The sequence below is a fragment of the Puma concolor genome, chromosome D4 (assembly GCF_028749965.1).
Source record: "Puma concolor isolate L17-30 chromosome D4, mPumCon1.1.hap2, whole genome shotgun sequence".
Classification (NCBI taxonomy): domain Eukaryota; kingdom Metazoa; phylum Chordata; class Mammalia; order Carnivora; family Felidae; genus Puma; species Puma concolor.
The window spans coordinates 91,149,752-91,175,663 of NC_141679.1; the positions used below are offsets into that span (position 1 = coordinate 91,149,752).

General features: G+C 47.8%; 1 protein-coding gene and 1 long non-coding RNA gene across 5 annotated transcripts; one reads left to right on the forward strand and one right to left on the reverse strand.

The window, feature by feature from the left end:
- The first annotated feature begins 19 nt into the window (after positions 1–19).
- On the forward strand, positions 20–23,865 carry GTF3C4 (general transcription factor IIIC subunit 4). 4 transcript variants are annotated; one of them, XM_086684375.1, is made up of 6 exons: positions 20–900; positions 7,734–9,554; positions 12,859–12,989; positions 14,956–15,044; positions 21,796–21,866; positions 23,609–23,865. In XM_086684375.1, exons 1-5 carry the CDS (start codon positions 544–546, stop codon positions 21,825–21,827), a joined length of 2,430 nt encoding a protein of 809 aa, XP_086540501.1. In that variant the 5' UTR covers positions 20–543; the 3' UTR covers positions 21,828–21,866; positions 23,609–23,865. The 4 variants fall into 4 exon arrangements, with proteins under 4 accessions (XP_086540501.1, XP_086540498.1, XP_086540499.1 ...); XM_086684372.1 differs by lacking the exon at positions 23,609–23,865 and adding an exon at positions 17,047–19,441 and having other exon boundaries at positions 21,796–23,289; XM_086684373.1 differs by lacking the exon at positions 23,609–23,865 and adding an exon at positions 17,047–18,081 and having other exon boundaries at positions 21,796–23,289.
- Positions 23,238–24,451, reverse strand: LOC147575120 (uncharacterized). The gene is made up of 2 exons (XR_015243156.1): positions 23,798–24,451; positions 23,238–23,642 (listed from the first exon to the last, which is right to left on the reverse strand). It is a non-coding gene; the product is annotated as an uncharacterized LOC147575120 (long non-coding RNA).
- Between the last annotated feature and the right edge of the window lie 1,461 nt (positions 24,452–25,912).

A 25,912-nucleotide genomic window follows, 5' to 3' on the forward strand; every position in this document is an offset into this window, starting at 1 on the left:
TCCGGGTGCCGAGGCGTCCGCGAGCTTACGGGTCGCGGCGGCCGCTGCGCGGGGAGTCCCTCGCGGCTCGGCCCGTGGCGGGCGATGCCACCGAACACTCTGGCGTTCGCGCTTGTGAAGTTCTTTGAGCGTCTCTGAGAGACCGGAGGCCGTGTGCCATCTTGCCAACGTTTCCTTCGTTTGCCGCCGCGCCGCCGCTCCCTCAGCACTTCAGTGGCGCGGGAGGCCTCTACAGGGGCCTGGGGCTCGGCTGCCCTCGAGGCTCCCTGCCCTTCGGCCACTGCGGCCGACTCAGGGCGCTTCTCGGTCCGGCCCGCCGAGGAGGCGCGCTTTCCAGACAGGCAGCGCCTTGGCCACCTGGCAGGGCTGGGTCGCCTAGCAACGGCGGGGTCCTTCCTGGCTCGGCGGCGCTCCGGGCCTGAGGGGAGAAAGCCGCTGCGGAGGGCGCTGGGGGCCGGCGGCGGCGGCGGCGCAAGAGGCGGCAACGGGACGGCGGCGCGAGGTTGGCGCGCCCCGGGATCCGGCCTCTGCACTTGAGGGGAGATGAGCTCGGCTGACAAGGCCCGGGTGGGGCTCGCGGCCGACGGGCCTGCGCCGCCCGAGGAGGAGGAGGGCGAGGGGGGCGGCGAGGCGGGCGGGAAGGAGCCGGCTGCAGACGCGGCCCCCGGGCCCAGTGCCGCGTTCCGCTTCCTGGTGACTCGGCGGGAGCCGGCCGTGAAGCTGCAGTATGCGGTGAGCGGCTTAGAGCCGCTGGCCTGGTCCGAGGACCACCGCGTGTCCGTGTCCACGGCCCGCAGCATCGCCGTGCTGGAGCTCATCTGCGACGTGCACAACCCGGGCCAGGACCTGGTTATCCACCGCACCTCGGTGCCCGCTCCTCTCAACAGCTGCCTCCTCAAAGTAAGTCACCCCCTGGGCCCCAGCCCCGGGGTCTCCTCCTGCCGCGCTCCCGCGGCCGCGTTACGGGTCCCTGGGGAATCTCGGCCTGCGCCTATTCCGGGGATTCCCCTCGTCGCATCCAGAGTGGCCGGGGTCGCCGTGTTTTGAAAAACAAAAAACCTCGCGGCCGTTTGCTCCCGGCTTTCCAGATCACCCACCCCCTTCCGACACACACTCGTATCCCGGGAGCTCTCCTCCGAGCCAGGTCCTGCCTGCGGCCCTGCGTCTGCCCCACTGCTGGCGCTGACTACTCTCTGGTGCTTTCTGAGACTCCACCCCCTTTGACCCAACCCCAGACCTTGCCTCCACAGTTGCTCCTATTGTCTGGAATCGACTCCCCCGAGGCCCTCCGCTCGCTTTGTTTACGGTGACGTGCCCTCCTCTGGTGCCTCTTCAGCTCTGAAGAAAATTTGGTCCTTTTCAGGGTCTCGGCTGTCTCAGCGACTTTATTATATGGATGGTCCTTCTCACCTTGAGCCGCTGAGCACTTTCGTTTTTTTTTTGTTTTTTTTTTTGTAGCTGAACATCTTTGGGATGTAGCATGAAAAGCCTCTGGAAGTAAATGCAGTCCTTAAACTTCAAGGTCTCTGTAGATTTAGTGCTTTCAGCTTCATAGCAACTAAGTTTGCCTTCAGAACTTTCGGGTTCCTAAGTTTTACTGTTGGGAGATCACTGTTTTCCAATTTGTTTTTTTTTTTTTTTTTTTATTCCCCGAATAGGAATTCTTATCGTTCATTAGTGGTTTCAAGTACAAAAACTTGCCCTGTTTCCTTTATAGATCTTTATGCCTAGATGGGATCTATAAAACGTGTATTCCCTCATTCAACAGATGTTTGAATAGCACCATGTATCTATCGGCCTAGTGCTGTCTAGGTTCTGGAAATAAAGCTGTGTACAAAACAAGGTCCCTGCCTTCATGGAGCTTACGTTCTTTGGCAAGTTGTGAACAGGCACTACTGTAATAACAGAGAGTGATACGCACTGTAAAGATCTGTGTCTATGCCCAGAGAATGTATTTATGTGACTTTCGCATACAGGGTTTGGAAGCCTTCTCTGCACCACCAATTAAAAACACTTTTAATGTTTTATTTATTTTTGAGACAGAGAGACAGAGCATGAATGGGGGAGGGTCAGAGAGAGAGGGAGACACAGAATCCGAAGCAGGCTCCAGGCTCCGAGCTGTCAGCACAGAGCCCGACGCGGGGCTCAAACCCACAAACCGCGAGATCATGACCTGAGCCGCAGTCAGATGCTTAACCGACTGAGCCACCTAGGCGCCCCTGCACCACCAATTTTAAATATGAATCAGTCACTGTGGGTAGGGTGCAGGGAGCCCACACCACTTTTTTTTTTTTTTCTTTTTTAGCATACTTGAAAGTTTTAAGCAAACAACATGTCATCGAGTTAGATCATTGGTAAACTGGGATGACTAAACCCTGTAAGAGCTTGGAGAAGATACGAACAAATTGGTTCGAGTGTAAACAAATCGGGTAGACCCTGGTACTCCTGTGAAATTGAGAAACAGGGAGGGAGGCAGAAGAAAGGGGCTTTACAAGGTACATCCCTACTGTTTCTAAGGATGTTCATGTGCACATGAACTAGAGAAAACCTTAAGTGTGTGTGTCCAGCGTGACACAGATTGAATACTTTAGCAGAGAGAATTTAAAGAGTGGAAGAAATAGGGAGGCACGTTCATCAGGGAATGTTATCTGCTGGTGAGTCTGAAGCAGTCCTGAAAGAACGTAGGATTTGGTTCAAAAGAGGAACATGGGAGAGGGGCCTCCAAGCAACAGAATGAGCTGTCCGTCTTACACACATAATTAAGTCGTGCACGTACTTAATTGCGTAAGTAGTGATGGGTCGACCGAGCTCTCCTAGGGAGGGAAATTGAGGTGAAGCCCATTAGGGAACTTGGACGGTCTGAAGAAGTTGGCTTCACTCTAAGAAGCCCGAAGGGCTGCAACGGTTTCATAAACATGGACTGACCTCGGATGGTTCAGGAATATGAATCTGGTGGGCCCAGAATCAAGAAAAATGATTGTTGGGGTCAGTATAAAATAGAGGTGGAGAGATTGGGCTTTGGTACAAAATAGCAAGATAGGACACTCTCAACAAGGGGGTTGCTAAAACCTGTGTTGTTTAGACTTTTTGGCAGATTAAATTAAGTACATCTATGTACGTATGTATATATGGATACACATATATGCACACACACACATACGATCACTTAGTACAGGTCCCGACATGCTGTACTTAAAGTAATAAATGCAGTCATACAGGTATGAAGGAATACAGGTCTGGATTAACGCTGTAGCTGTGGACATGAAGATATCCAGAATATTCTGATAAAAATTAGACTCTCGTTGGTTGCACAACTGTCTAACAAGTAACAGCAAATCTTTTGTGTTCCTCTTGTAATTGATGGGTTGTCCAAAGTTAATTAGTGGCGTCTTCTCCTCCTGTACTGTTCTTTGGAATGCACATCACACAAACCATCCGTCAGCAGTCTTATTCGACTACGACCATTTGGTGAGTGAATGCTGAGTTGTCCCTGAAATTCTGAAAGAGGCTTCTGTGGGGTAAATCCCTGGGGTATGATGGTAGGACTCTAAAGAAGTTGGTATCAGTACTTTGATGGCTCTACCCATTGGCAGTGCCTAAGGATTTAAATTGCTCAGTGCTGGGGCGCCTGGGTGGCTCAGTCGGTTCAGCGGCCAACTTCAGCTCAGGTCATGATCTCACAGTTTGTGAGTTCGAGCCCTGCGTTGGGCTCTGTGCTGACAGCTCAGAGCCTGGAGCCTGCTTTGGATTCTGTGTCTCCCTCTCTCTGACCCTCTCCCAGTCATGTTCTGTCTCTCTCTGTCTCAAAAATAAACATTAAAAAAAAATTTAAATTGCTCAGTGCTGTCCAGCTTGCCTTTGCTCTGATTCAAAAGGTGGGCCAGTCTGCAGCCTGGATCACTTTAAGGTATGGCACTGCTACAAGGCTAGATGCTGAGCCACTCTGGACCTTTTGCTCTATGACCCTTTATTTAGATTATGAATTTCTTTCAGGAACATATGCAGTTATATAATAGTTCAAATACTACCTGCTATTTGCAAGTTACTGTCCTGGGCACTGAGGTTGTATGATATAAAAGAAAATGCTAGAAGTGAATGATCTGAAAAAATAAAACTGGGATTTAAGAACAATTTGCGGGCTGCCTGGGTGGATCAGTTGGTTAAGCGTCCGACCCTTGGTTTTCACGATCTTGCAGTTTCATAAGTTGGAGCCTCGTGTCAGGCTCTGTGCTGACAGCGTGGAGCTTGCTTGGGATTCTCTTTTTCTCCCTCTCCCTCTCCCTCTCCCTCCTTCCCCCCTCCCTCCCTCTCCCCTTCCCCCACTCTTGCTGTCTCTGTCTCAAACTTTAAAAAAAGAACGATTTGCAATTTTTCTTCCCATTAGACTGCTGAGTCAGTGAATCATCATCTAGTTGGATACAATTGCAAATTCTGATGTTTGTATAACTAATTTTATTCTGTATGAATCGTTACGAGTATGGGAAACTATTAACTCCACATTAAGTAACTATTGGCTGTCTTTGGAATCCTATTCTTGCCTTCAAGAAGCTTCCTGTTGAGTAACTTCAAGTGAATTTCTATTCATTAGGTACTTACAAAGGAATTAGCTGTTAGCAGTAATAGTGGCCAGCTGGGAACAGGGTGGTATATAATTAAATGATTGGCTGGGTGTGGTCCTCTGGGAGCTGGGCTCCTCTCTGTGGTGTGTGTTCCTTGAGCATCTGGCTGCATGTTTTAATTTGATGGCTGGTTTTGTGAGTTGGAGACTTCCTTGGAGGGGCAGCGTACTCATTCAAACTCATACACACAAAACCGCACGGGCTTTCTCCATTGGTTGAGAACCAAGCTGCTCTCTCTCCTCTCAAGAGTTCTTCCTACAGTGAAGTGGGACCAAGAGTTGCTTTGATTTCATCCTCTGCTGCTAAGTTTACTTTTAGTTCTTTAGTAGCTTTTATTTGTAGCAAATCTACCTATTCTAACAATTATTGCTTAGCTTACAGTATTACAAGGTTTGTGAATGACTTTATATCTTCCCTTCATTTGGTGGACAACTTTATATCCGCTCTGCATTTTGCATCCTTTTATTAGGTCTCATTAACACTTAATCCTGAGAGAGTATTTTTCATCATCATAGCTAACGTTTATTGAGCATTTATTAGTAGATGCTTTATGAGCATCTGATTGGCTCAGTCAGTAGAGATTCTTTTGATTGATTGACTGATTCGGAGAGAGGGAGGGAGAGAATCTTACAGAGATTCCATGCCCACAACTGTGAGATCATGAGTCAGGATTAACTGTGCCGCCCGTTGCCCCAGTCAGTGGAGACTCTTGATCACAAAAAAAAAAAAAAAAAAAAAAAAAGGCGCTTTACATCTTTATTTGTACTTCCTAACTCTATGAGACTTGTATTATTGTTCTCTATTTATAAATGAGAAAATTAGGGCCAGAAGTTTTAAGCAATTTGTGCAAGGTCACAAAGCTATGTGATAGAGTCAGGATTTGAACCCAGGTAGTCTTGGCCTCATAGCACAGATTTTTCAATCGTTATGTTGTGCCTCATTCTGCCATATTTCAAATTTTATTTACCCATACAAAGCTCTGGGCTCTGATTAGCAGTATTTTATCAACAGGCTAGCCAGCTACACTTCCATTTAATTGGAGTTTCCAGTCTGCATTTCTCCAGCATGTTCATAAATGTATCCAAGAGGCTACCTTAAATGCCTTTCTAAATCATGATTCCAGAGTATTCTTTAGGATAATAAAGGAGGACATCACCCAGAAAAAGTTCCGTTGTTTAAAAAAAATAAAACAATGGGGCGCCCGGGTGGCTCAGTCGGTTAAGCGTCTGACTTCAGCTCAGGTCATGATCTCGTGGTTTGTGGGTTCCAGCCCCGCATCGGGCTCTGTGCTGACAGCTCGGAGCCTGGAGCCTGCTACAGATTCTGTGTCTCCCTCTCTCTCTGGCCCTTCCCCTCTCGAGCTCTGTCTGTCTGTCTCTTTCTCTCTCTCTCTCTCTCTGTCTCAAAAATAAATAAACATTAAAAAAAAATTTTAAAAAACAAAACAAAAACTCTAGGTAAGGCTCTCAGTAGCTCCTTGGCCAAGGCATCTAACGTGCTCCTGAGACTCTTCAGAGTGAGATGCTGTGTAGCAAACAGCGTTCCCAGGACTTGGCCACACAGCCGTACTTCAAGGGACAGTTTAGGGGGTGGTGTTGTTCATAACACACTTTAGGAAAAGTTAGTGGTCTAATTCATTTGGTGGACAACGTGATATCTACCTTTCTATGCTTATTTATTGTGTCATGTAGCAGTTTCGACAGAAAATAAGATTAGATTTTTCTGGTTATCCAGTGCTGGTTTCTAATGATTGCTTCTGTCTACACAAACCTTTTATTTGTTAGTAATTGAAGAATTTTATTCCCTAGCGGACTGAATGGTCTGCGATTTTTGTTACCCATTTACTGTTTAGGGGATACTTTAAAACTGTTAATTGCACTCTGGTTTTCTGACACGTTCCCAGTTCAAACTTTACCGAGGACTAGTTAGTGGTTTGGAGTGCAACATCTTCCAAGTTTTTCCTGTGTCCTGGAGTGTAATTCCTCTGGGTTTGGGGACTTAAACTCATTTAAAGTGACTTTTATTAGGTCTATATATGTCTTAGGCTTGAATTCCTTTGTAATCATATAATAACTACCCTTTCCAATTTGAAGATCAGCCTCGCGGTAAAAGGAGATTGTCACTAAATCTGAAAGATTCTTCTTTCTTTCTCTGGATCCATTTCCCTGAAGACCGTGGGGTCAAGTCCTTTCCTCTCCCTGCCTCACATATCCATAGAAAGCACAGTTCAATTGACTCCTGCTTTGTTTTGTTCTAGCCTTCCTGGCTCTGAACCACTCTCTTTTGGTCATTTATCTCTTCCTTTGTCTTTAATGTCCCTTTAAAATCTCTTGTTAAGAGCTGGTAGTCAAACAGCTAAGCACTAAATAAATAGCACCACTGATATATGTCACAAATTCGGAGAAGGGAGTGATGGGTGAAAGCCAGAATGATCTCAGAAGGCTTCAGAGAGAGAATTGGATCTGGTGGGACGGATGGGATTTAGATAGGAAAACAGCATTCCAGACAAGGGGCCAAGGGAGGCAGAGGACGGAATATTCAAGGAATGGCAAGTAGTCTAACCGGAGTGGACATTATTCTATAGAAACAGTGGATGTAGCAGTTGGAGTTGGCTTTCGGCACAGTTTCTGGATGAAATTTTGGATAGAACCTAAAGCTGGTGTTTGTATCACAAAAAAATTGTAAAAACCCAAATATCCAATTGTATCAAAGATGTAGATGGGTATGGTTTTCATGAATATGTAACGTGTTTATGGTTTTGTGAGTAGTTCAGCTGCGTGCTCTAAATGCTTTAAAGATCAAGTATGTTGCTGTTATGGCCATTATTTATGGCAGTTCTAAAAAGAATGTGGGAGCCAGGCTATGAATCATGGCAACATTTATTCTGACTCTTAAAACAAAAATCTTTATTTCTTGAGTAAGTACTCACTTTCAGACACACACTTGATCTTTTAAACGTATGTCTTTCAAAATTAAGACAATTGATACAAAATTCTGTATATGCGAACGTGACCTAGTCGACACTGATGAATCACTCAGTACCCTAAGTAATGTAAATATATTCCTCTTAGAGTGAAATATTTATCTGATAGTTTTTATATCTCTTATTTTCAGGTTGGCTCTAAAGCAGAAGTTGCTGAGTGTAAGGAGAAGTTTGCCACATCGAAAGACCCCACAGTCAGTCAGACTTTCATGTTGGATAGGGTGTTCAACCCTGAGGGGAAAGCTTTGCCGCCGATGAGGGGATTCAAATATACTAGCTGGTCCCCCATGGGTTGTGATGCAAATGGCAGGTGCCTCTTGGCGGCACTGACCATGGACAATCGCCTGACCATCCAGGCTAACCTCAACAGACTCCAGTGGGTCCAGCTGGTCGATCTGACAGAGATTTATGGAGAACGTCTTTACGAGACCAGTTACAGACTCTCTAAAAATGAGGCTCCGGAAGGGAATCTCGGGGACTTTGCGGAGTTTCAGAGGCGACACAGCATGCAGACTCCGGTCAGGATGGAGTGGTCGGGCATCTGCACCACCCAGCAGGTCAAGCATAACAACGAGTGCCGGGACGTAGGCAGCGTGCTCCTGGCGGTCCTCTTTGAGAACGGCGACATTGCCGTGTGGCAGTTTCAGTTGCCCTTTGTAGGGAAGGAGTCCATCTCTTCGTGCAACACGATCGAGTCCGGAATCAACTCTCCCAGTGTTTTGTTTTGGTGGGAATATGAGCACAATAATCGGAAAATGAGCGGCCTTATCGTGGGGAGTGCTTTTGGACCTGTAAAAATCCTGCCCGTCAATCTCAAAGCAGTTAAAGGCTATTTCACTCTAAGGCAGCCTGTTGTCTTGTGGAAAGAGATGGACCAGTTGCCAGTGCACAGCATTAAATGTGTCCCGCTCTATCACCCTTACCAGAAGTGTAGTTGCAGCTTGGTGGTGGCAGCAAGAGGATCCTATGTGTTTTGGTGTCTTCTTCTGATCTCCAAAGCAGGCCTCAACGTTCACAATTCCCACGTCACAGGGCTTCACTCGCTGCCGATCGTCTCCATGACTGCGGACAAGCAGAACGGGACGGTGTATACTTGTTCCAGTGACGGGAAGGTGAGGCAGCTGATTCCCATTTTCACAGATGTGGCGCTAAAGTTTGAACACCAGCTAATTAAACTCTCGGATGTGTTTGGCTCCGTGAGGACGCACGGGATAGCGGTGAGCCCCTGCGGCGCGTACCTGGCCGTCATTACGACCGAGGGCATGGTCAACGGCCTCCACCCCGTTAACAAAAACTACCAGGTCCAGTTCGTTACTCTCAAAACCTTTGAGGAGGCAGCTGCTCAGCTCCTGGAGTCTTCTGTTCAGAATCTCTTCAAGCAGGTTGATTTAATAGATCTGGTTCGCTGGAAGATTTTAAAAGATAAACACATCCCGCAGTTTTTACAAGAAGCTTTGGAAAAAAAGATCGAAAGCAGTGGGGCCACGTATTTTTGGCGTTTCAAACTGTTCCTCTTGAGGATTTTGTATCAGTCGATGCAGAAAACCCCTTCAGAAGCATTATGGAAACCGTCCCACGAGGACTCCAAAATCTTACTCGTTGACTCCCCTGGGATGGGCAATGCCGAGGAGGAACAAGAGGAAGGCACTTCCAGACAGGCCAGTAGGCAGGGCCTTCAGGAGAGGAGCAGAGAGGGCGATCCCGAGGACCCCATCGACGACTCGCTGACCCCATCTGGAGACGCCGGGGGCCGGGAGCCGATGGAAGAGAAGCTCCTGGAGATCCAAGGGAAGATCGAAGGCGTGGAAATGCACTTGACCAGGGAGCACATGAAGCGGGTCTTAGGAGAAGTGTACTTGCACACCTGGATCACAGAGAACACGAGCATCCCCACCAGGGGCCTCTGCAACTTTCTGATGTCTGACGAGGAGTACGATGACCGCACGGCACGGGTAGGTGTTTGTAGCGGAAGCACGAGAACGGTAAGAGGTCTGCTTTCTGCATGAGGGAGAAGTGGTCTAAACCAATTCCTAACCCAACTTTGACTTCGATATTTTGTAAGGAGTTGATTGGCGTGAGGTGCAGGAGAATAAATAGGAAACGAGGATTAATGCAGAGGACATTTGCAAATCATACAAAAAAACATTTCGATGCTTCCTCCCACCGCAGCCTGATGGATAAGCAAGGTTTGCGGGCTGAGATCCCCCGGCTGTGGATGAGCCGGAGGAGGCTTCGTTTAGCGAGTCGTGTGTGACTGGGCAGTGACAGCAGGGCAAATGTGACACCCTGCTTGCTTCCCTCCCTGTTTGCAGAAGGTTCTGGGGTTGGGAGATGGGGTGGCGGTGGCCGCACAGGGACTGCGCACATTTGGGAAGACTTGACGAGGCCTTTTGATGTAGTCAAGAAGGGCATGTCAAGTAAGCAGATTATTACTCATAATGTTTACTTTTACAAAAACTGGGCTTAATCTTTATTTTGGTTTAGAAGCATCTTAGAGCCTTATCCGAAACGTATTCCACAGAATTCAAGTTCCCTGATAGAACGATAGGGTTACATTCTGTCCTCCTCTTAGAGGCTCCCAGTGCACCTTATCCTTTTGATGGTTCTGGGAATTCCTGCAGAGAAGAAACCCTTTGACTTTGTGTACTTCATTGTTACCCTGACATCAGGGAACCTTTCTTTGTGAAGTAATAGCTCCTAAAATCCTGAAAAACTTTTGTTTCAAGGAATATACTTTATAGTAACGTATTCAGAACTACAAAAGCCCGTGCTCCTTTTTACTCTTAAGACTGACACTTCTTCTCACTGCCCAGAGTCTTAAAATTGAAGGCAATAGGGGCACCCGGGTGGCTCAGTCGGTTAAGCACCTGACTCTTGATGTCAGCTCAGGTCATGATCTCACGGTTAGTGAGTTCATACCCCGCATCAGCACGGAGCCTGCCTGGGATCTTCTCTCTCCCTCTGCGCCCCTTGCGTGCACGGTTTCTCTCGAAATAAATAAATAAGCTTAAATAAAATAAAATCGAAGGTAGTAAATTCAGGTATCTTCGTGCCTAATGTTAAACCACTCACAAACTCCTTGCTGCATTTTCTTGTTGGAAAGTGTGCATATCCACCCCGAAATTATTCCGCCTAGGATATCTGCGGTAAAATCTCAAGAGTAGTTACAATGTACTGTTCACGTAACTGATTTTTCATCTCCGAAAGTCCGCTCTTAAAAAGTATTCCGTTGTGCTCCCAATTGCGACTTGCGAATTGCGAGGAAGTTTTCTGGACCTAGCAGGAGTGTTACAAGAGTCGGTGGAAGATTAACAAAACATTTTAGGAAGTACGTGGTGGAAGTTGGTGGTCGTAGTTTAGGTAATTGTCCAGGTGGGCAATGAGCACAGGAAGCTACTGGCATAGTCACGTGTTTCCAACAGAGCCAGGGGAGAGGAGGGAAGATGGCACCTCTGTTATCGGTAAAACTGAGTTTTGATTAGAAACGCTGCATTTCAGGGCACCCGGGGGGCTCAGTCGGTTGAGCGTCCGACTTCCACTCAAGTCACCATCTCATGGCTCATAAGTTCGAGCCCCACATCCGGCTCTGTGCTGACAGCTCAGAGCCTGGAGCCTGCTTTGGATTCTGCGTCTCCCTCTCTCTCTGCCCCTCCCCTGCTCCAGCTCTGTTTCTCTCTCTCTCAAGAGTAAATAAGCATTAAAAAAAAATAAACACTACATTTCATGTCTTTAAAAAAATCCCACTATATACATGAAACGAACCTTTTCAAACTTAGCGCATTGATCTAGTAATTACAAATTGTTTCTGAGATTCTCAGCCTGATATGTTGGTGTAGTTAAGACTATCACTGCCACCCGCCACCCCCAGCATTTTTAGGCATTTTTCCCCCTAATTGTTCTTGCCTGTAACCTACTAATAATACAGCTACATTGTGCATGTGTTTTGATACAGATTACATACGTCAATGTGCTTTATGCATAAAAAGGGTAAGAATTCTTGTCCTCCCAAGAATAAGTATTTGTCCCTTGGAAGGAACAGTATCTCTCCCATTGGGAATGTAGGAGTTACACTAATACAGTTGGGCTTGCACAATCAAGGCTAGTGAGAACAAACGTGGAAGCACTTCTTCCTTGTGTAAAACTGGAGTGCGTCTCTCCTGAAGGAGTCCGGAGTAGGTTTTGTCGTACCACTGTCAGCGTGTTTGACCTGTCCGGAAAAGAAGGGAGGGGTGGTTGTCGCTGCACGAGGGACCAAAAATTAGAATTCTTAAGGCTAAAAAACCTAGAAAGCCAAAAGGTAACGGGCTTTAGATTTGTAAATTACGTACTGAGTAGGTCAGACAACACCCTTTGGAGCTGTTAAGATACCCTTCAGAACTTCAGTGAGCTAATTTTAGTGAGTGGCTGAAGGTGAGTTTTTCCCCCAGAACTTAAGTGTAAATGGATTAAAAAGCTTGAAGGACCTTATCTCCGAGTGAGACGAGGAAGTTCTAAAGGCTCGTTGTATCTACGCCTGCAAAAGATGTAGCCAGTGAAGGTTTTTTTCAACAAAGTGATGAAGTAGATACCTCTTTTTAGACTTTGATTTTTCCTTTGCTGTGATCCTAACGAGGCAGGGAAAAGCCGAAATAGGGACCAGCTCTAGAGCCTGTGCTGTCAACCTCTCCACGGGGGGCCCACCGCCCCTCTGCAGGGGGCCCAGTGGTTCACAGATGGCAGGCTGCTAGACCAGATTGGTCATGGGTCTTGGGGCTATCAAAAAGGGAAATGATTATTTTTTAATCCTGCTTATACTTTGTAAGCCTCTCTTATTAAAGAATGGACGTTTGTACAATCTTACAAAGTTAGCATTTCACAGACTACTTCACCCGTAGACTTTATGCTTTCCCTTCTTAAGTCATTATAAAGAATAGCTAAATACTTTGTCTTCTAACAGAACTCTGAATTCCTGGTTTCAGAAGCTGCTAAAACGAGGCAAGTGGTAAGATTTTGATTTTCAGAACAGGTTTTTCTTTAGTGGCTAGCATTCACCCTGTTACCAGAGGGTCCCTCAATGAATTTAGTTTACTTAGCTAGTCAGCACGTGGAGAAGGTCTGGCTTTGTCACGTTCAGACACCATGAGCGGCCTGCGTGGAAATGCCGATATCCCATCCATACGGCATATGTTTTCCTTCCTCCACTGGGTCAGTAGGCTTTTTCTTTGACAAGTCTTACACTCACCCCACTAAACATTGCCGACTGCTTTGTCTCATTAGGTGCTGATTGGACACATCTCAAAGAAGATGAACAAACAGACCTTCCCTGAGCACTGTAGTTTGTGTAAAGAGATCTTGCCATTCACAGATCGCAAACAGGCAGTCTGCTCCAATGGCCACATCTGGCTCCGGTAAGCCATTGTAAGCCAGCCCCTGCTTTGTGCACCTCTTCCAGGTTTGTGCCGCACTGAGCGCGGTAAAGTGTGTGTCTAAAACGTGTCGCCCCTGCCACTCGGTTGGAGAAAAGCCACTACCAAAAAGCCAGGCATAGACTTTTTTCATCGGTCTTACTAAGGCCAGACGCTCTCTAAAGACCATGTTTTTACCGCCTGACATACAGAGGGCTTTCTTTATTTTGGCGATACGGTTTTCCTTTGAAGGAGCGTTAAAATTGTAAAGTATTACAAAAGTAGTGTCTGTTGAAGTCAGTGGAATGTAAAAGAGGTCGTGCACTCGTTTGGGTCTGACTTTATACTGAAAGGTGGAAGTCTTCCTGCTCTCACTGGAAGAGGGCATCTTGGCGTGCTCAAACCCGACAGACCTGTGAGCCGCGTCCGACACCGGGCGTCACTCCCCGGCTTGCTCCTTGAAGCGCCTGCGTCTCCCGGCGTCCTGGACGCCATCCTCCCTGGTTTCCCTCCGGCCTCTGACGCTTCGTTCTTGTTGTCTCTGCTGATTCTGCTTCGTCCCCTGGAGACCCATCCTGGACCTGCTTCTCCTTCGTCAGCACTTCCCTGGCGGTCACACACCGCCTGTCCGCGGGTGACTTAAACGGAGAGCTTTAGCCTGAATCTCTCCCCCGAAAGCCAGACTTTCGTGTCCGACCACCTGTGCAGTGTCTGTGTTTGCACGTTTAACAGGCGTTTCCAGTTTGCATCCAGCCTGTTCTCACTGCCTCCGCCTCCCCAGTCCTGGTGAAGACACCATCCTCCCTTGCCGGGGTGACATAGTCATCTCCCAGCAGGTGTCCCCGCCTCCTCCCATGCCCTCTGGTCTGTCGTCAGTGTGGCCATGATTGTGATCCTACTAAGACTTCATCCGTTCATGTCACCCCTCTCTCCGCTCAGAACTCTCCAGAGGCTGCACATTTGGGATGAGTAAACACCAAAACCCCTTTAGTGACCAAGACTGAACAGCCTGGCCCCCATCCCCTCTCTGACCTCCTCTCCTGTGCTTCTCCGCCTTGCTTGCTTCACTCCAGCCCACTGGCCTCAGTGCTCCTCAGGTACACAAGGCACCCCTCCTCCTCCGGGATGTCTGCACTGCCATTCTCGCTGCCTGGCAATGCTCTTCTGACCGGTGTCCGCGTGGCTTCCTCAGGCGTTCCTTTCTCGGTTAGGCCTTTTTCCTGGCCACGCTACCTGGAACCGTAACCCCTGCTGGCGTCCCCTGCCTCCTGGTTTTCCTATCGCTCTTCCTTGCCTTGCTGTCCTCCCTAGCAGTCACCGCCTCCTCATAGATGTTTACTGTTTGTTTCTCCCTCTCCCCTGGGATACAAAGCTCCATGAGGACGGGGAATTTTGTGTCCACAGCTGTTCTAGAACAATGCCTGGTCCTTGGTAGGTACCCATTCCACCTGCCCTTTGTAGCCTGGTCCTGATGGGTGTTTAGCGAGTGGTCACAGGACAGGGCCGAACCTGGGGACGTCTCTTCACGTCCCGTCTGTCTGCACCGTTAACTTTGTCTTCTGTACCTTTCAGGTTTTCCCCATTGTACTGTCACATCCTTAAACACAGTGCTTAGATCTAATCTTCAAAATCACATACGAGAATAATTTGCCATATGATACCTGATCGTCTTTTTTAACATGTCAGAAATTCAAAATATGGACAGGTATGGACAGAGTAAACGCTTTCCCAGTGACGCAAATGGCCAACAAGAAGTGGCAGCGACTGGACTGGAAGCTTTGTGTGTCTTGGCTCAGCAACCTGCCCCTGAGCGGGGACCCTCACTGGGGGTGGGGCAGCGCAGGTGTGCAGAGGGCCACCCTGTCGCCACGCGCGTGAGCGCCGTTTACGTGCTTCACTTGGTTAGCGGATGGTTTTACGGGAACTGTGTGGCGAGTTGCTCCTGACGATCCAGTCTGTATTCTCTCAGGTGCTTCTTAACCTACCAGTCCTGCCAGAGTCTGATCTACAGAAGGTGTTTGCTCCATGACAGCATCGCCCGCCACCCAGCTCCAGAAGGTGAGTGCTTGCCCAGCCTTGGGAGGGTGGCACTGACTCAGCTCGGGTCAGGCTCCACCCTGCAGGATCTTAGGCCACTAGGGACCGTCAGCAGGCTCATTCTGCTCTTTGCAGTCTTACCATGAAACCACAACTAATGAAAAAATGAGAACTGGAATATGTCATGTGGAAGGATATAGTTACTGCACGCTGGTGTGTGAGTAGGGCTGCACTTTGCTGTTCCGTTACTGCAAACAAATTATTCATTCAGAAAAATGTCAGAGCTTGTGTTAGATGGCACGTGTAGATTATATTTGGATGGAGATTCTACAAATGATGAGGTATACGAAGACAGCATTGCTAAGCCAGAATATTCGGTGTGTGCTTGGACTCATCCTTCTAAAAGCCATGACGGGATTTTCCTGGTTAGCCTGTATTCTCTTTCCTGATGGGCCCGGTGACAAAGCCCACATTTCTGAGATGATGAGTTGGAAGTAAGATCATAGAGGTGGGCAAGGAATTAGTGACTTAAATAGTCACATGAACGTCCGATTCATGACCCAAAGCTCATTCACATCACATCGCACGCTAACCAAAAAGGCTAAGTAGACATAAGCGTATATAATTATCTACATGTTTGGGGGAAATTTGTGGTCTCGATGAACTAAAACAAAACATTCTCCACAAAACTATGCCCTTTTTCTTGATTTTTACTCCAAACTGGCTAACGTCTCATTCTGAGAAGTTGGTGTGCTGGCAGCTTGTGTTCTTTTTAAGTTGTTACTATGGAACAACTGTGGAAAATGTAGCCACATACAAAAGTAGAGAGTATAATAAATCCTCATGTAGCCATCATTCAGAAATTGTCAGCTCATGCCTTTTTTTTTTTTTTTTTTTTTTTGATGTTTGTTTATTTTGAGACAGAGAAAGTGTGAGCGAGGGAGGTACAGAGAGGGAGGATCCCAAGCAAGGCTCCACACTGTCAGCACAGAGCCCGATGCGGGGCTCGATCTCACAGACCGGGAGATCATGACCTGAACCCAAATCAAGAGTGGGACGCTTAACCGACTGAGCCCCCCAGGCATCCCAGCTCGTGGCTTTTTGTTCTTTCATCTGTAGTCCCCCATTCGCTTTCCTCCTCTTACTGCATTATTTTGAAACAAATTAGAGGGAACTTTAAACACTCACTGCAGTTGAGAATTGGTATGTTTAGACAGGAAATCAGGAAAAGATTGAGACAAATCAAAGAAACGAATCCACCTGCCAAATTGACCTTGAGTTGAGCTACATACAGCTTTAGGAAGAATGAGAATCTGTGGGTCTGGAGAGCAGTCGTACAATAAAGCACTTACAGATTAGGGGAGTTTTTAAAGGGGGAGACGGTGTTGAGCCAGTGTGGTCGTGCTTTTTTCTAAGTAATACATTAAAAAAAAATACCATTACTGTAATTTTATAAAAGGATATCTTAGGGGCATCTGGGTGGCTCAGTCATTTAAGTGTCCGACTTCAGCTCAGGTCATGATCTTGAGGTTTATGAGTTCAAGCCCCGCATCGGTCTCTGTGCTGACTGATAGCTCGGAGCCTGGAACCTGCTTCAGATTCTGTGTCTCCCTCTCTCTCTGCCCCTCCCTCGCTTGTGTGCTCTTTCTCTCTCTCTCCCTTTCTCTCTCTCTCTCTCTCAAAGATAAATAAACATTAAAAAAAAATTTTAGCATTAACAGTGTACTAAGGCTATGTTCCCAGAACAAAGTACAGTCCCCGTCCTTGAACTGAGTAAGTTTAGCTGTATGAATCATTCATTCATTACCCTTCTCTTCCTGTTCCATCATAGAGGGATGAAAATTTCATCGCACACTTAGCTTTGGGAAGCACAGATCTAGTCCAGCTGGTCTAGGATGTTGGCGCGAGGTGCTCTGAGGACGCAGAGCCAGGACCAGGCCTCTTGTGCGTTCACGCTGTCCGGCCAGGCCTCAGCCCACCCGCTCCGAAGTCGACACTCAATGCCACTTGTCTTCCTTTGCAGATCCTGACTGGATTAAGAGGTTACTGCAAAGCCCTTGCCCTTTCTGCGATTCTCCCGTCTTCTGAACGTCAGCGGTGGGAAGATGGGAAGGGCACATACTCTGTTACAGAAAATGCCCTCTGGCCTGAAGACGTAGGACGCGCTGGCTGATCCCGGCCTTCGGGTGGCGAGGCTCTCTCCAGGAGTGTAGATAGGGCCCTGGGAACTCATTTCTGAAGCACGGTCTCTGTCTCCGGGGACTAAGGGATTTCTTTGAAACAACTGAATGCAGAGATTTTAAGTCATTCTGAGATGAACATTAGCCCCCCGCCTCCTCACCCAGTGAGGAACACTTATTTTTCAAGTGTTTTGACTGAAGCAGTTTGAACCACAAGAATGCCCTATCATCTCTGGGAACAGAACGATCTCTTCTAGAGAGTTGGGGTAAGGGCCTCGCTGGACCAAGTTGGGCTTAACGCTTGCCTTGGTGCCGAGCCGCTGCTCCAGAGAGCTTAAGCGCGTGGTGCATGGTACGCGGTATTCCGGCACACGTTAAAAGTGTCGGAAACAGCACAGGGTCCTGATGCTTTGTTCCGAACAAACAGCCACAGATCTGTATCCCGAGGATTCCTGTTTCTCATGCATATGGAAACCGTTCTCATAGAACTGGATTTTTAAGAGGTTGAAGCCAAGACTAAAGTTGGCTTTAATGTGTCAAAAGATCAGGTGATTCTCCTAAGTTAATAATTGTGACTTATTTTTAGTGAGCTCCCATGTTAGCAGGTTTCCTGTCCTTTGTCCTTAATGTGTAAAGGACATCTGGTATTCCCGTTCACCTGTGACACCTCCCTGCTTCAGACTGACTGTCACAGCCTACGTGAGATTTCTGTACATAGAAGAAAAAGAATATTTTCTCCTTAAAACTTGGAGTGTTTTTAATGTTGACATGTCCAGACATTTCATTTATATCCAGTATGAGAACGTGCAGTCCATCTAAAGACTTCCAGGAAACTTCCAGAAAGCAGTGGGCAGCCCAGACGTGCTCTGGTGCCACAGGTGTGTGCGGCTCAGTTGACGGGAGCCTGGGACTTTCTCCTCAGTATAAAGGTCCTTGGTATTTGTAATACTGGTATTTTCCTCTGAGCTGTTAAGAGGAACTGTTAGACATCAATTGGCCTTAAAGTCCAAAACTAAAGATGGACATTCAGGAATTACAGTGTTGCCAGATTACAAAGTAAGTGTCCTAGGGATTGGTGCTATTCAACAGGACTGCGATGCCCACAGCTCGAGATGGTGCGTATTTCTGGGAAGTTGGATAGGAAATACAAAATGTGAAATTGCCACTTCTGTCCCATGCTGTCTGGCCTTTATTCTGACATTTATTCCTGCCTTTCTTGTGATCGCTCAGAGAAAGACATCTTGGCCTCGCTTCAGAAACACTTGCTGTTTGGACGAGATGCCCCCGGACACCCCCCACACCACTGCATTCTTGCCCCTCCACTCGCGTGTTGAGAGCCAAGAGCCCTTCAGAGGCGCTTCCAGTCTGCTTTGAAATATCTTTGGCTTCCTGTTCTAATCTTGCTTTGTCTCCTGTGTTCAAATCTGTATTTTCTGGAGTCTTCTGCTTATCCTTCTCCTCTTGGTGACTTCAAGAATAGTGTTGATCCAGATGCCAGTGTCTGGCACGTTAAGTTGGTTTTCAGGAAAGAATCGGGCGGCATTAAGGTCATGGGTGGGTGATGCAGCTCAGAAGGCGGTGTGGCCGTGGTCGTTTGTGCCTGTAGCTGTTTGACATGACAGCAAATAGGAGGGTAAAAATTGAGATCATGTCAAGGAATTATTGCAATTTTCATAATCATGGGATGCTTAGTCTCACATATTTTTGGTTCCAACCAGGGTCAGTGTTCAATTTGTTCCGATTGGGGACTTCTGTGCTGCTGCCATTTAAAACTTACATTAAGTTTTCATTTAAAACAGTTGTACATTTGGGGGGAATTTAACTCTTGGGAGTTAACTAGAAGGGTCTCCCAAATTATTTTGTATGTCTATGTAGGAATAAACATGGCAACTGTTGGGCTAGAACCTGGCTTGTCTCTGCGCGGGACTAGGCCTGGGGGCATTCTTCAGGTTCTGAAACCCACCCGACCCCTGCTCGGCCTGCGTTTCTGCGTGGAGCTGGGCGGTCTCCCTCTCTTCCAGCCCCACCCCCTCAGCCACGGAGGCTGGCTTGAGCTCGTGGCAGCATCACAAACGCAGGCCGCTTCCGACTTCACAAAGAGCCAGAGCACCTGATGACAGAGCGCCGGTCAGTGGGACCTTGAGAACGCAGGGGTGACCCCTGGAATCTTCCGGCTCATTGTCTCTCGCGGCTTAAACTTGTCATGCCCTCTGTGCTTCCTCACATCTGCCTGATTTGGTTAGTGGATTTTGAGTTTCTCTCGGCTGTCACTGTAACAACCGTTTCAGAAGCGGCAGAAGCGGTAGAAGCCACGGTGTCGCGCTGCTTGGGAGCACGGCGGCAAAGACTGTGTGCAATTAGGCCTTTTCAGCTACAACACGTTGCATTCGGGAGTCTGATAGCCACACCTGGATCGCGCTCTTTCCGCCCGGGGTTAATTTGTCCCCATTACTCTAGATAAGAAATTGATAGCTTGTTATGCTCGGGATTCATTCTGAAATCCTCATGTGTCCACCACCCAGACTTCAAGCAGCCTCTACCTACTATTATATCTGCCAGAACTACCAATTATTTTTCAGTGTCAGGACTTATTAGAACCACTGGTGAAGCGTGTGGTTGAGTGTGACATTTTTCTGCCTCTCTCTAAGAAGTTTTTGGGAATGTTAATGTTGAAACGTGCGGGTTGGACCTGTTAGCGAGTGTCGTGGGTTAATCAGGTGAATGGAATGTTAAAGGGTAGTAATGGAATATTAAAATATATTCTGTTGTAACTAGAACGCTATCAGCTAAGAAGCAGAAGAAGTTGGTGGTTATTGGTGCTTGTCACGGGGAGTTTTAAGGAACACCTGCTCCGCTTGCAACAGTCAAACCGCTTCCGAGTTTAGTGACTTTACTGCAGGAATTAACGCCACCGGTCCAGGTCCAGAGCCTTCTTGCTCCTGATTCCTGTCTCTTGCCTGTCCTTCCTCTTGATTTCCCTTCCTCTGGTTTTCTCAGCTTTAGGACATGTCCAGAGCTAGCAGATTTCATGCTTGAAAGAACGACAGACCAGTGATAAAATCTGTACAAATTAAATCACACGGTAGGTCTCCCTTCCCAGAAGAGACGGCATCACACAGTGACTTCTTTCTAAGGGTAACAGTGTTAGTTGTTAGCTTGGTAAACTGTATCTGGCTTTCTTCGAAACTCTTGTTATTTCTGTGGCAGAGTGCTCAGCAGCTCCTGGCTGGGCTTTGGGGTAGAGTCTGCTAAATGCTAGCTCCTTACTCTACCCACCCCCCTCCCCAAGCCAGCATTGTCCTGACAAGCAGAACTTCTGGGGACGCCAAGCCGAACGGGTTGTATGAGAAGTCAGCCGGCCTAAGTTTTTCTAAGGGAAAGATACATTCTGCCCCCTTTTTTTTTTTAAAGAGATTGGGCGGCGAAAACAGCCAATAGGCAGAGAAATGAATGAATGTCTTAATGTTAGCCCCCCCGTGGACCCTTGAGGGCGTCCGCGTGGCTCCCGAGATCAATCACGAACACACCTCTCTGCTCACACGCTCCCTTTCTGTGTGTCCGTGGAGTTGCACAGTTCGGTGAGGCTCCAGCGTGTCTCAAGAATCTAACCTCATCCCTCAAGGTTGTCGGTTTTACGGGTGCCTCTAAAAGATCTAACTGTGGTGACTTGTTTTCATGTTAGTCGTTAGTGGAAGCATGCACAGCTTCGAGCGGAGGAGGTGTGTGTCTCAGGTCTGATAGTTACTAAACTTCAAACCGCTCTTTCTTGAGGCTAAGAAAGGTTTGGGGAGTTATGATCTTCACATTTGCTAAGATGATACCTGCTATTTACAGTGATCACAGGGGCGCCTGGGTGGCTCAGTCGGTTTAGTGTCCGGCTCTCTGATTTCCGCTCAGGCCATGATCTGACGGTTCATAGGATCGAGCCCCACATCGGGCCCTGTACCGACAGTGCAGAGCCTGCTTGGGATTCTGTCTCCCGCTCTTTCCCTTCCCCGCTCTCTGTCTCTTCCTCTCTCTCTCAAAATAAAAAACGTTAAAAAAACTTTTTAAGTGATTACAGAGCGTGTGAAATCTGACTGTCCTTAAGTGGAATTAAGTCAAATTTGCAAGATACAGAGTTGTTTCTAATGGTCTGAAATACTGTAGCGTCACTGTCCTGATGAAACGGTGGGGTTTTTCGGAAGACTGGGCACTCGCTTCCCAGGTGCTGCTGTAGATCAGTATGAAGCCTTCTAGCCAGGCTGAGTCTGGTAGGCAGGCTGCGGCCTCCCTCTGCAAATGTACTCCGTTAGAGCAGGGCTGCTTCTGAAAACTTGCTGTGTTTCAACCAATCCAGCTTAAGGGGCGAATGGCTGTCAAAAAAAATATCCTATGAAGTTATTCCTTTTAGAATATGACTGCTTCTCCCCCAGTGTCTTTATCTGATTAGGTGACTCAGCTTTTCTTACCTTGCTTTTTTTTTTTTTGAGTTATAATTATACTCGGGGTGGGGCGGGTCTTAATATACAGCCTGAGGTCCCAGTCGGTGAATGAGTTTATTCAGGGCAGGATTGTTCAGACGGCCAACACGGCGGTGCCATTCGTTCCAGGCTGGGCGGGAGCTGAAAAGAAGGCAAGATGATGCCCGCCTCCCGACGCGGTACAGGCGGAGCCCGTCCAGGTGAGCCGCCGTAACTGGGCCGGGGAGGTTCATTTAAAGTTCGGCACTCTAAATCTTGTCCGTTTCCATGGTAAAAATCTGCTTCCCTCGCCATCACGACATCCCGTTACTCTCGCAGAAAGATCCCGTAAGGTGGTCAGGCTGGACCCCGGAAGAGATGGCAAAATGGCTACGAGACGCTTTCGTGCTTTATCGGTTTTACGTTTGGCGACCAGACTGCTGGGGTGTCACGCGCTTTGGTCTGGGTGCTAATGCAAAATTAAAAGCAAAAATGGGTTATTATGGCTTCTTCAGGACTTTGACTCAGATTTGTACTTTACGAAAGGAACATGAATATCAAACCTGTTTATACAGAAACAAGACCGCATAGAAAAATTAGTGTGTTGTGTATAGTGATACATAGTTTATGTTTACCCAATGCCTGTGCTAATCTTCGTGCTCAGCTTTGAATTATATGTATGTTCACATAGGACTTTTTTTTTTTTTTTTTTTTTTAAATGAAAAGAACAGGCATCTAAAAATCTTAAGGTTAGAGAGAGAGAGTTTCTCAGTGCTTACCATCTGGTCGGGTGGTGTGGTTTCGACTTTTGGCATTTAAAGGAAACTTTAAGAACAGGAACACCTCTGGCCTGGAATACCCCGCATCCAGAAAAATTGGTTGCTTCTCTGCACTGTATATATGTACATACTGTTCATGATTAGATTGTAAGCTCCTCAAGGGCAGGGACTGTCTGCTTCATCTTGGTAGTTCCTGCAGCACCTAATGTCAAGTGCCTTGCACGGAGTAGGTGCTCCTGATGCGTAGAATGAGTCACTTCCTGCCACCTTCAAGACGGAGCATGGTTCCCTTTTCCCAGCGCGTTCAAAACTGCAAAGACTGCCGACCCGAAGAGGGCCAGAGTCCCGCTTGGGTTCGAACTGGGCTTCCTGGGTTGAACCAGGCCACGCCACGTCATCAGCACTCGTTCGCTGCCTTTTCCTGAAGATCATATCCCAGTGTCCTGAGCTTTTATTTAATACTAGGGCAAAGGTTGCTGGGACAAGTTTGAAGTGGAGAAGAGCGGAGAAAAAACAAAGAGGTTGTGGAGGGTGTGTTGTGGGCATACAGCCCTGCGGGGCAGTCTTTCTTTAGTCACTGCTGAAGAAGGAAAACCTAACAGGGACTCGTTTCCTTTACCGGTCAGCTGGTTGGCCGGTTTTCCAGTTAATGAAAGATGGTTGGTTTTTAGCTTTTTCCCACTTTGGACGCCCCTCAGTTGCTCGTATGCTTCTAGTAAAGTTGCTGTGAATATCCGGTGCTGTACATAACGGCAGTTTTGTAAATGTGGAACGACCTCGAACATGTGGTGTTTTGTATGCAGAGCCGCAGTATTATCTTGGCCACTTTTTTATTCAAAATAAATAAATAACAGAATTGTTTGTATATTGTGTGCATACTTTGTCAGGTTCACATGGTTTGTAGCAAAGTCTAGAAACCTCCTTAGGCCCAGCACCATCACCAGCAGCGGTAAGTAATGCCCAGGCACGAGCAGAGGAGGAGGAAAGAGCCGTGGGTGTTAAAGAAACGCCAGTAGCAAGTACGGCAGAAGCCATTCAGTGTGCCTTTGGTTTATTCCAGAAAAAGGTACGAGGAACGTAAGAGGAAGTAATCAGAGCTTCGGTGTGGCGTGGGACACCGTATGTCCTCGGCAACGTCAGCTACGTAGGACCTGGTGAGTTTGTAAACGAAGTTCTGATTGCAGGATTTCAGCAGCGACAAACTCGTAACTCGGAGCCCTGCCGAGAGCAAAGCGAGAGACGGAACAGGATGAGAAAACGAATGACCCTCCTCAAAGTAATAGTAAAACTGCTGAAAATCAAAGGCAAAGAGAAGGCTTTGAAGCAGCCAAAGAAAAAGACATCACTTTAAAAGGAGCAGAAAGAGAAGGTACCTTAAAAGGGGCAGTAGTAAGGCTTCAAGAAGAATTCCGGATGCGGACGGGAAAGTGGGAGGGCTGCAGAGGGGCGGGAAGACCGCAGCTTCCAACCTAGAATCCGCAACTCCATGAAGATGCCCTTTAAATGAAAAGTACAGGGGTGCCTGGGGGCGGGGGGTTCAGTCAGTTAAGCGTCCGACTTCGGCTCAGGTCATGATCTCACAGTTTGTGAGTTCGAGCCCCATGTTGGGCTCTGTGCTGACAGCTCGGAGCCTGGAGCCTGCTTCTGATTCTGTGTCTCCTTCTCTCTCTGTTCCTCCCCCGCTCACACTCTTTGTCTCACAAATAAATTAACATTAAAGTTTTTATTAAAGTGGGGCACCTGGGTGGCTCAATCGGTTGAGCGTCCGACTTCAGCTCAGGTCATGATACCACACTCCATGAGTTCGAACCCACGTCACGCTCTGTGCTGACAGCTCAGAGCCCGGAGCCTGCTTCAGATTCTGTGTCTCCCTGTCTCTCTGCCTCTCCCCGGCTCATGCTGTGTCTCTCTCTGTCTCAAAAATAACTAAAAACATTTAAAAAAATTAAAAAAATTTTTTAAAGAAATGAAAAGTCAGATGTTTTCAGGCAAAAATGGGAAATAACGCATCACCGCCAGATCAGCACTAAAGGGAATGCTAAAGGGCGGGGGGCGGGTGAGTGGGGGGTGGAAGGAAGGTCCAAGAAGCTGCCAGGACTGGAGGGCTGGAGGGCAAGGGGCGGGCGGACACCAGGTACAAAGTACCAAGTCCGGAGAGGTTCTGAGACGAGGCAGGAGTAACCACCTGAAGAATAATAAGAAGGTGTGTGATTCAGCTAACAAATGGGGGAAAACTAGAACTTTTTTTAAATAACCCAAAACAGGAGACAGAAACCTAAGATGGACTAGGCTGGGAAAATGAAAAGCAACTAAGATCATCGATTTACACCCAGTACAGCACTAATTACATGAAATGCAAATGAACAAGGGATCCAAATAAAGCAAGGGTTGACAGAAAAACAAACCATGTTGCTCGGAAGTGATAAATGGGAAATATGTAAAAGTTTATAAAGTACAGAAGCTTTTACGGCATGGAAAAGGTAGCTGAGGTTCCACTCTTCCCTACCAGCCCTCAGGCCCCTTGCCATAGATTTTCCTTCTACACAGGCGATCAGCCCGACACACGGTACTTTGAAACCGTGGCTCATCTTGGCTCTGGCAATCTGGGGAGTGGGTTCAGGGGTCTGGGAAGTGCACGGCGGAGGTGCCCACAGGATGGGTTTCATTCCCAGGATTGCGGGCGGCCTCCGTGTGGGTGAGCGGCGGGAGGGCGGGAGGTCCCTGCCGTATCTTCTCGGGGCTTGGGCACAGGAGTCTGGAGGGTCACAAACCTTCGGTGCGCAGTGCTGGTGTCCCTTCCTGCACATCCAGGAAGCATTCCCTGCCCCCGTGCCCATGGCTCCTTTAGCAACGACCCTGGTGCAGCCCTGCGGGTGACCAATTTGCTCAGCTTGTGTTTGCCCGATAAATGTATTTCTTTTTTTCTTTTTTAAAGTGGTTCATATGTATGGTTTTTTTGTTTTTTTTTTCTTTTTTTTCCCCACTCCCATCTTTGGAGAAGATTTTCACAGGATATAGCAAGGGGGAAAATTTTCTGCTGCTTCTCCCCAGCTCCCCAACGCATTAAAATTCTGGTTCCACTGTTTTCTGGCCTCCATGGTTTTAAGTAACCTCCCCCCCTAAATGTAATGTCTTTTGTTCTCTCTGCTTCTCCTATCTTTGTTCAGTCTGTCCGCGGCTTCGGTAACCGTGCTCCGGGTGCCGAGGCTGGGACTTGAGCTTCCTGCCTCGAGACCGGTGGCTCTCTGTGGGTCCGAGGCCTCTCTCCAGCACAGGGGGCTCGCCTGGCCGTACCCAGAGGTGCGGGGGAAATGAACACCCCCTCGGGGAGCAGGGACCTGAGATCACAGCTCATTCTCACGGCCTGTTCTGGGGGCAGTGAAAGCAAAGCGATCCGTCCCAGAGGCAGCCCTACAGAGCAGCCGCTCGAGATGGGATTCCGGGATCGGTTCGCTTGCCGGTCAGTTGGCAAGAGGCAGCACAGCGCT